This window comes from Scylla paramamosain, chromosome 28, assembly GCF_035594125.1.
Source record: "Scylla paramamosain isolate STU-SP2022 chromosome 28, ASM3559412v1, whole genome shotgun sequence".
Classification (NCBI taxonomy): domain Eukaryota; kingdom Metazoa; phylum Arthropoda; class Malacostraca; order Decapoda; family Portunidae; genus Scylla; species Scylla paramamosain.
Window position 1 is genome coordinate 4,622,501 of NC_087178.1, and position 10,000 is coordinate 4,632,500.

Below are 10,000 nucleotides of genomic sequence, written 5' to 3' on the forward strand. Positions count from 1 at the left end.
CACATTCCTAGAGGGGTCACACACACACACACACACACACACACACACACACACACACACACACACACACACACACACACACACACACACACACACACACACACACAAGAAAGAATCACAATTCACGGTACTGACCAGAAAGAGAGAGAGAGAGAGAGAGAGAGAGAGAGAGAGAGAGAGAGAGAGAGAGAGAGAGAGAGAGAGAGAGAGAGAGAGAGAGAGAGAGAGAGAGAGAGAGAGAGAGAGAGAGAAGGTACGCCGGGCCAGCATTCCCTATGTTGCTATTATGGGAACTCTTCTGCTGCTACTTCTTCAGTCCTTGACACTGAGGACTGTGGGATGAGGGTCTTTCTGGGGGCTACTGGGGTCTTTTTGTGGGCTACTGGGTCTTCTTTGGCTATTGGATCTTCTTGGGGCTGTTGGGTCTTTCTGGTTATTGGGGTCTTCCTGGCTATTGGGGTCTTTCTTGGGGATACTGGGGTCTTCCTGAGGTCTATTAGAGTATTCCTGTGTATTGGGGTCTTCCTGGGGCTATTGGGATATTCCTGCCTCTTGGGGTCTTCCTGGTTATTGGGTCTTCCTGGCTATTGGGGTCTTCCTGGGGACTATTGGGGTCTTCCTGGAGCTTTTGAGTTTTTTCTGATTATCGGGGTCTTCCTGGGGGGTACTGGGGTCTTTCTGACCATTGGGGTCTTCCTAGTTATTGGGTCTTCCTGGCTATTGGGGTCTTTCTGGAGGATACTGGGGTCTTTCTGTGGGTTATTGGGATCTTCCTGGGGCTTTTGGATCTTCCTGGCTATTATTGTCTTTCTGGAGGATACTGGGGTCTTTCTGTGGATTATTGGGGTCTTCCTGCGGCTTTTGGGTCTTTCTGGCTACTGGGTCTTCCTGGCTATTCGGGTCTTCCTGGGGCTATTGGGGTCTTCCTGGGTCTTTTGGATCTTTTTGGCTACTGGGGTCTTCCTGGCTATTGGGGTCTTCCTAGTGGCTTCTGAAAGGACTACGACTAAAGGCAACAGAAGAAAGAGGTAAGGACTTTATCGAGATCTGGAGGCGCTGTAGCAAGACACGACCTGGTTTTAAATGAAGGACGTGAAGGATAGATATTCGGGGTTCCTGAAGAAGGGGGAGTAGGCAGGAGTAAGGGAGGGATCCTACACTACTGACGAAGGCCTGGAGGAGTCTTTAGTGTACTTTTAAAGGCACAAGAGGAAGACGAAGACTGCTACTGAAGGAGTGGTTAGGCTAGGCTAAGTTAGGTTAAGTTAGATTCTGTACTACTGACAGAGGGATAAAGGAGTCTTTGAGATGCTGTAAGATGCGAGAGGGAGACGAAGGACGGCTACTGAAGGAGAAATTAGGCTAAGTTAAGTTAGGTTAGATCTTAAACTACTAGTGAAGTTTAGATCTTATACTACTGACGAAGGGCAGAAGAAGTCCTTGGAGTACTTTTAAGGAAACAAGAGGAAGGATAACTACTAAAGGAGAGGTTAGGTTAGGTTAAGTTAGGTTCGGTTACGTTAGGTTCTACACTACTGACGAAGGGAAGGAGTCTTTGAGGTACTTTAAAGGGTACAATAGTTAGATAAGGGACGACTACTGAAGGAGAGATAAGCTACGTTAGGTCAAGCCACGTCAAGTTAGATCTTTAGCGTCTTTGGGGGTACTTTTAACGTATGGCTAATGAAGAAGTCACAGGCATGTCTGTGGGAATGCCTGGAGGAAGGAGAGGGGAGTCTGCAAGCTACTGACGAAGGGAACGGAGTATAGAAGCGTGAAAGAAAGATGACAGCAATAAGAAGAGAAGGAAGGTCAAATGAAGGGAGGAATGAGAGAGAGAATGGCATGGCAGATAAGAAGGAAAGGTTCTATTGAAGAAAAATGAGGGAGAGAAGAGAGGTACAAATAGGAAAAAGAAAAGGTCCACTGAAGGAAGGAAGGAGGAAAAGAAGGGAAATAAAGATATGAGAAGGGGGAAAATTGTGGTTACTGAAGAAATGCGGAAGAGCGAAACTGGAGGTAGGAGGAAAGGAAAAGGAGGAAAAGGGATTACTAAAGGAGGAAAGAGGAGGAAAAAGAGCAAGAGAAGGAATTTACTGATAAGGAAAGGAAAAAGATGACTTACTAAGAGGAGGAAAGAGAAAGAGAAGGAAATTTTAGATAGGAAAAAGAAAAAAAGAAAAGGACCTAGTGAAAAAAAGAAAAAGAATCATTACGAATAGAATGAGGAGAAAAAAAAAGAGAAAGGAGGGAAAAATGAGAAGGCAATAAATGAAGGAAACATAGGAAGAAAGAGAACAAGAAAAGGAAGAAGAGGACCACGTGAAAAGAGGAATGAGAAGGATAACAGGAATTACGAATAAAAAGGGAGAGAAAAAAATGAATAAAGGGAAAAAAACAAGAGATAATAAATAAAAGCATATAAATAAATACAAGAGGAATAAAAAAGGACAAGATACAATGTGATAAAAAGTGAAAGAGTAACTACGAGGGGGTTAGGGTGGCAGTGAGCAGGAAGTAGGGTATACAAGGGTGAGGGGTGAGAGGTGAGGGGTGAGAGGGCACGAGGGACACCAACACCCACCTATGTGGACCCTACAGGTACAAAAACACACCCCATTACCTGTGCTATCAAGGTGAGCCCCGGGGTACACACGCTCATATATCCACCTGTGAATTCAATGCCTCTCTCTCTCTCTCTCTCTCTCTCTCTCTCTCTCTCTCTCTCTCTCTCTCTCTCTCTCTCTCTCTCTCTCTCTCTCACCTGTGCTTGTTTTGTTTTATTTTATTTTACTTTTTTTTTTAGTATTGTCACCTGTACTGATCTAGATTTCATTTCACTGCCTTCATGGTTATATTAAGTTTTCTTCCCTCACCTGTGCCAGTTACAATCAATTTCTTCTCTCACCTGTACTAGTTATAACTATTTTTTTCCTTCACCTGTGCTAGTTAATAATTAATTTCTTTCCTCACCTGTAATATTTCTAATTAACTAGTTCCCTCATCTGGATTCAATGCAAGCTTTACCTTTCAACACCTCCAAACGGAAACTTTACAAAAATAAACATAGAAACGATAGCTGAGAAAGGAACAATGAACACAAGAAAAAAAAAATCCACAAAAAAAACAACACACGAAATCACGAGGAAAATTTACTGAAAAACGAGGAAAAAAAAAAGACAACAAGAAAACAAAGAAAAAAAAAAAAAAAGGTAGGTGGAAGAAGAAACGAGATCGAATTCAGCCAACCCGGATCACCACATAAGCCAAGTCACCGTTCCTGACGCCGTAATGACACCACTTCCTCTCCACTCACTCGTGTTATGTAAGAGTTAAGTATTGTCTGTTTCTTCCCCTTCCCCCTCCCCCCTTCCTTCAGTTACTCCCTCATAGCTCCGTTTTCTCTGATGCGTGTCGTGACTAGAGAATGTATCCCATGCCAGCGGTAACTCAATTAATTCTCAGTTTGTTGAGAATGTGTGTTAAGTATAGTATGGTGTTAGTTGATGTTGTTTACGATTATTTTTTCTTTTTTTGTTGTTATTGTTATTAAGCAGTTGTATTTGTAACTGCTTCCTTATCATACATCTTTTTTTAATTTTGTTTTTTTGTGTAAAGTGGATGAGAGAGAGAGAGAGAGAGAGAGAGAGAGAGAGAGAGAGAGAGAGAGAGAGAGAGAGAGAGAGAGAATATTAAGAAAATGACTGATTCACGATTCTGTGTGTGTGTGTGTGTGTATGTGTGTGTGTGTGTGTGTCCTACCTAACCAAATAACTAATGATATTCTGACCTACAAATGCACATTTCCAAAACTTTTTTCGAGTGAAACAAAAAGCAAACAAAAACAAACAAAACAAATCAAACTTTCCGGAGAGAGAGAGAGAGAGAGAGAGAGAGAGAGAGAGAGAGAGAGAGAGAGAGAGAGAGAGAGAGAGAGAGAGAGAGAGAGAGAGAGAGAGAGAGAGAGAGAGAGAGCATAGCGTCCCCAAACAAGACACCAACCGCCTCCCCCTTACACCTCCATCCCCAACACACACACACACACACACACACACACACACACACACACACACACACACACAAGGGCAGTAGACGGAGGGCATATATTTTTACTTCGTCCTCACTGTTTTCCGTCGACGCCCAAAATTAGACAGACGGAGGAGGAGGAGGAGGAGGAGGAGGAGGAGGAGGAGGAGGAGGAGGTCAGTTTCCCTCCTCAGAGTAGCACAGCCAACGTTAAGGGCAATGGACTCTCCCCTGTCACTCTCACTCTCTCACTCCTCTCACTCTCTCTACCATGCCCCTTCTTCTTCTTCTTCTTCTTCTTCTTCTTCTTCTTCTGGTATGGTAGTCTCAATTTTTCTCTCATTTTGCTTCATCTCATCTTCCTTCTCTCTCTCTCTCTCTCTCTCTCTCTCTCTCTCTCTCTCTCTCTCTCTCTCTCTCTCTCTCTCTAACATACACCCGAACTCCACTACCACAGATAGATAAATAAATAGATATAGATAGATAAATAGAGATAGATAAATTGATAGACAGATAGACAGTTCAACCAATCACTATATTACAAAAGATTACTCCACTTACTCCACTTAATACACCAACATCTATCCACACACCACCAAAATTCATTATCTCCCAACTTCATCCACATCCTCAAACTCCACATCCCCAGAATCCACCAAAATCCACAATCATTCTCTCTCCCAACTTCATCCACATCCTCAAACTCACCACCTTCAGTCCTCCACACATCCACACCCTCCCTCCACCCTCTCCACCCCCACCCACGCCCCGGAACAAGGATTTGCCCGCTAAACAAGGCAGGTACTTCCAAGTAAAGAGACAAAACAGCTCGCGAGGTTCCAGGAGTTTCGAGAGGAGGAGGAGGAGGAGGAGGAGGAGGAGGAGGAGGAGGAGGAGGAGGAGGAGGAGGAGGAGGAGGAGGAGGAGGAGGAGGATATACTTACTTGTATAACATACCTCAATGACACAGCAGAATGAGAGAGAGAGAGAGAGAGAGAGAGAGAGAGAGAGAGAGAGAGAGAGAGAGAGAGAGAGAGAGAGAGAGAGAGAGAGAGAGAGAGAGAGAGAGAGAGAGAGAGAGAGAGAGAGAGAGAGAGGAGGCGTTCGTACTGTACAGACGTAAAAATTTACTCTAAGAATGAGGAAGAGGAGACAGAGACGGGAGGGGGGGAGAGAGAGAGAGAGAGGGAGTAGGGGAGAGAATAAGGTGGGGATGGGGGGAGAGAGTAGGGGGGGAGAGAGTAGGAAGGGAGAGGGGGAAAGTGCGTCTAGACTGAGACTAGACGCGTTCCCCTCTAGAGAGAGAGAGAGAGAGAGAGAGAGAGAGAGAGAGAGAGAGAGAGAGAGAGAGAGAGAGAGAGAGAGAGAGAGAGAGAGAGAGAGAGAGAGAGAGAGAGAGAGAGTTAACGAAAGGGAGTGAGACGCTGATGAGGAAAGGAAGAGGGGAAGAGAGGGAGGGGAAAGATGAGAGAGAGGGGAAGGAGGGACGAGGGGGGAGGAGGGGAGACGCAAAGATGGGGGAGGGGGGAGTAATACTCTCACTTTCATCCCCCAAGAACCCCCTACTCTCCCCAACCCTCCTCCCACGCCGAAAGAGAGAGAGAGAGAGAGAGAGAGAGAGAGAGAGAGAGAGAGAGAGAGAGAGAGAGAGAGAGAGAGAGAGAGAGAGAGAGAGAGAGAGAAATATCGACGGAACAGGAGCTACCTCACAGCGACGGCGCGACTCGGGAGAGAGAGAGAGAGAGAGAGAGAGAGAGAGAGAGAGAGAGAGAGAGAGAGAGAGAGAGAGAGAGAGAGAGAGAGAGAGAGAGAGAGAGAGAGAGATGTGGTGATAGCATATAAAGTAACGCACTGTAACTTGTTAGTGGCTCTTACGATTGTATAGCGGGCACACACACACACACACACACACACACACACACACACACACACACACACACACACACACACACACACACACACACACACTAAATCCTGCTTAGTTATTTTGTTCAGCTTCTACAAACCAGCAAAACTAACGGAATAACTGACACTAATGGCCATTCAACAACTTCTATTTTTACACACACACACACACACACACACACACACACACACACACACACACACACACACACACACACACACACACACACACGGTTAAGTTACGTAACGGTAAGTATATGGAACTGTTAACGAAGTGATGGTGGTGGTGGTGGTGGCGGTGTAGTGGCGTTGTGGAAGCGTCCAGGTGGTCATGACAGATGGGGTGAAGGGGTGACTGTGAGGTGGACAGGTGTAAGACTGGGTGACAGTGGGAGTAAGAGGGATACAGGAAGGATGGGGAATGTTTCTGGTAGCGAAGGGGTGAGGGGGTGAGGGGGTGAGGGGGGTGAAGGGGTGAGGGTATGGTATGATGAGTGTGAGTTTAAAAATGTTGATTGGGGTGTGAGGTGAGGGAAGGGGTGACAGTGAGGGAGGAGAGGCTAAAGATTACCTGCCTATCTATCTGTCTGTCTGTCTGTCTGTCTGTCTAGAAGTCATGATGGAAGGTGAGGGGAACTGAGATGTGTAAAGTGAGGAAAGGAGATAATGGGGATATATTGGCAAGATATGAGTGAAGGAAGGGCACTGTGATGAAAGGCTGGCGTCTAATGCGCCTGTAGTAGGATCTGTATCCCTTCAACACACACGGACACACAGACGTACGTTCCTCTCCTCCAACTGTCTCTCTTCATAATGCGATGGCAGACTCATTCATTCATTCATTCACTCACTCACTCACACACACACCTTGCTGCTCACCTTCCCTGGTCACTTCACCTGTCTTTAAATCAATACCTAAAAAACCAAATGTCAGGTAAGGTCAGGCCGCCGCCACCATCCCGCCCCTCAGCAGCACGCCAAGCACCGCCACGCCCATGCACAACGCCCACGGCCCGCCCTTCCCCGCCCGCCAGATCACCGCCTGCCTCATCCCGTCCCCGAGAGAGCCACGGCGCTGAGGTGCCACACGCAGGACTCCCGCACCTCCAGCATCCACCCACGCCTCTCCCTCACGCCACCCACACCCCGCCCACACACTGCTCTCACGCACCTCTTACTTCAAGCGCGCGCATTCACCTCTCTCTCTCTCTCTCTCTCTCTCTCTCTCTCTCTCTCTCTCTCTCTCTCTCTCTCTCTCTCTCTCTCTCTCTCTCTCTCTCTCTCTCTCTCTCTCTTCCAACAGTGAATGTTTTCTGAAAGTGAAAACCATTATTTTGTTGGGGAGATCTTTCCTTTGCTCTGTGTGTGTGTGTGTGTGTGTGTGTGTGTGTGTGTGTGTGTGTGTGTGTGTGTGTGTGTGTGTGTGTGTGTGTGTGTGTGTGTGTGTGTGTCGCCGCACTACTCACCGTCGTCTGGGTCAGGAGGGATTGGGTTGACCCACTTTGATATCCTCAAGGTGCCAGTGTGGCGGCGCGGAGGGCGCGCCTGAGGAGGGTACGGGGCAGCAGCTCCCTCGGGGACGTCCTCCGCGGACTCTTGCCGTGAATACTGTGGAGCTCCCTCCCTGGGGGGCAGCGGGGCAGGCGGATCCTGATAGTGAGGCGGCGGGGGCGGCAGCGGGGCAGGAGGGGGCATCATCTGGGGCCTGGGCTGCTGGCCGGGGGGCGGCACCATGATGAGGGGCGGCATCATGTGCGGCGGCTGGACCTGCGGCACGGCCTGCCTCACCATGCCCGGCATCATGGGGCGCGGGCCAGGCACCTGTACAGGCGGGGGAGGCACCCTGAGGGAGGGGCGATGATGGGGTGCTGGCGGGGAGCCCGGGTTGTGGTGGTGGTGATGGTGGTGATGGGCGGGGCGAGGCGTCGGCTCCCTGGGGGACACTCCCCGACTGCTCGCCCCATTGTAGTGCACAGGCTGCTCCACCTTGTGGAGCGTGGACGGGGCCGGGGACGCGGCGCCCTCGGGCACGGCCTCTTGGTGCCCAGATGGCCCGGCCTGCGGCTTGCCGCTCGAAACTGAGGGCGCCTGTTGCTGCGGCTTGTCTCTTATCGGGGACGACGAAGAGGACGACTCCTCTTCCGAAGACTGGGGTTCCGTCTTCAAAGGGGGCGTCCTCCTGCCCAGCAGGCGGCGGCGGCCCGGCACCCCCGCCCACGGTAGGCGGGGGCCCCTGGGCGAGGGGATCGCGCACGTCCTGCATTGCCCGCTGGGGCGGGAAGCAGCGGCACAGGTGGCGGGGGGCGGCTTCAGTCTTGCACTCTCCGCTAGCCGCGCCTGAGCGGGTCCGGGTGGTGGCTGCTCGTCCTCACTCCTACACTACACGCGGGACTAGCCGCCGCCTCCCTCATTAACGGCAGGTGACCAGTACCTGCCCTCCAGCTACAGTCTGCTGCAAAGGAACACACTGAGGGAGTACTGGCGTTGTTTACTGTCACCAGCCGGGTGCCATCCACGCTGGCTGGCACCCTGCCCGCGCCGCCCTCAACGCTCCACCCACGGGGCACGCAAGGCATCCCAGGCTTCCGGCGGTGGGCGGCGGGGCGGCGTGCGTGGGCGAAAGAAGGTTGAGGGAGTGGGGGTGAGGGTCAACCTGAACACCTCACACCCCAGGCACGCCGCGGCGCCCACACAAGGTCGTCACCCACTTGTTGGCAGTGAGCAGCGCAGCCCCTCCCAGACACCATGCCACGCGGGGAAGGGGGAGGGGGAACACCTCGCGCGGGCAGGGGAAGGAGCGAGGGGAGGAGAGAGATGGAGGTCAGCGGGCAGGGATGAGGGAGAGGAGCTGTGAATGAGAGCGTGAGTCAGTGAGGGCGGCACGCGGCTCCGTCGCCAGGGTGCCATCAACCTTACTCACTCTCTCCTCTACTCTCCTCTCCTCTCCTCTCTCTCTCTCAACGCCCTCCCACCGCCCCGCCTACACCTGGAAGGTGGTCAGCCTACAGAGCACCTCCTCCGTGTCGCCATAGTTCCTGCGGCAACACCTCCGCCCGGCCCGCCACGCTCCTCCCCCTGATCAATAACCACCCAGCAAACGTTTCTCACGTGACAACGTTCCGCCTCTCACTCACTCACTCATCCACCCACTCATTCCCTCGCTCGCTCACCGCCCTGCTTCTTTACTCCTTCACCCATTACTCTCACTCACTCACTCACTCACTCACTCACTGACTCACTCGCTCGTACAGAATGACTCACGTTATCAATTTCCATAATGATAAGTAGAGAAAAATTAACTGAGGGAGAGGTTAAGAAAATATGAAACTAATGGACAATTGAGAAAAAAAATGGGGGAAATTATGAGGGAGGGGATCAGGGGGAGTGTGGGATTACTGCAGGGGGGAGGAAAGAAGGGAGAGGAGTGGTGAGGGAGATGGTGGATGAGGACGGCTGAGGGTGACGAAGGGGGAATAAAAATGAGTCATAGGTGAGTAACACTTCGCCAATAAAGCCCAGACAAAGATCACTGAAGTTGTTGTTGCTGTTATTGCTGCTGGTGATGTCTTTGGAGCTCCTTTCCTTCTCTCTCTCTCTCTCTCTCTCTCTCTCTCTCTCTCTCTCTCTCTCTCTCTCTCTCTCTCTCTCTCTCTCTCTCTCTCTCTCTCTCTCTCTCTCACACACACACACACATTCATTCACCACTCATCACAAGGAAAATCACCACTAAATCACCATAAAGTCACAAGCATCACCCTTTTCCTGCAGAGATGCGTGTAAGTCACCAAAAATCCACGAATCAAATCACCATCATCACAACAGTCACCATCATTACGTGTACAGTTGCACTAGCACCACCACCACCACCACTTAAGACGACCACTACCAATAGATTCTCACGACCACGACCACCACCACCACCACCACCACTACCACATCACTACCACAACTAACACAGCGGAGAAAGGCGAGCAGTAGTACCACACACCACAGCAACTTACGGAATGACTGAGAATCGTGCATCACCCTCCCCTTAACTCCCTTCCCAACACACACACTCACACACACA

The 10,000-nt window shown here is 50.3% G+C and overlaps 1 protein-coding gene across 15 annotated transcripts in view; it reads right to left on the bottom strand.

The window, feature by feature from the left end:
• The window catches only part of LOC135114746 (transcriptional activator protein Pur-beta-like), a 113,958-nt gene that overhangs the window by 36,204 nt on the left and 67,754 nt on the right, over positions 1-10,000 (bottom strand). For 3 of the 15 annotated variants that reach the window (XM_064030744.1, XM_064030745.1, XM_064030747.1), the window contains exon 2: positions 7,398-8,380. The exons of 7 other annotated variants lie outside the window; for them this stretch is intronic. In XM_064030744.1, the coding sequence (XP_063886814.1) occupies positions 7,398-7,734 (337 nt within the window). In that variant the 5' untranslated portion in view covers positions 7,735-8,380. Of the gene's footprint in view, positions 1-7,397; positions 9,203-9,885; positions 9,914-10,000 lie in introns of those variants that run through there. 5 more of the 15 variants (XM_064030743.1, XM_064030746.1, XM_064030748.1 and 2 more) reach the window with 5 other exon arrangements.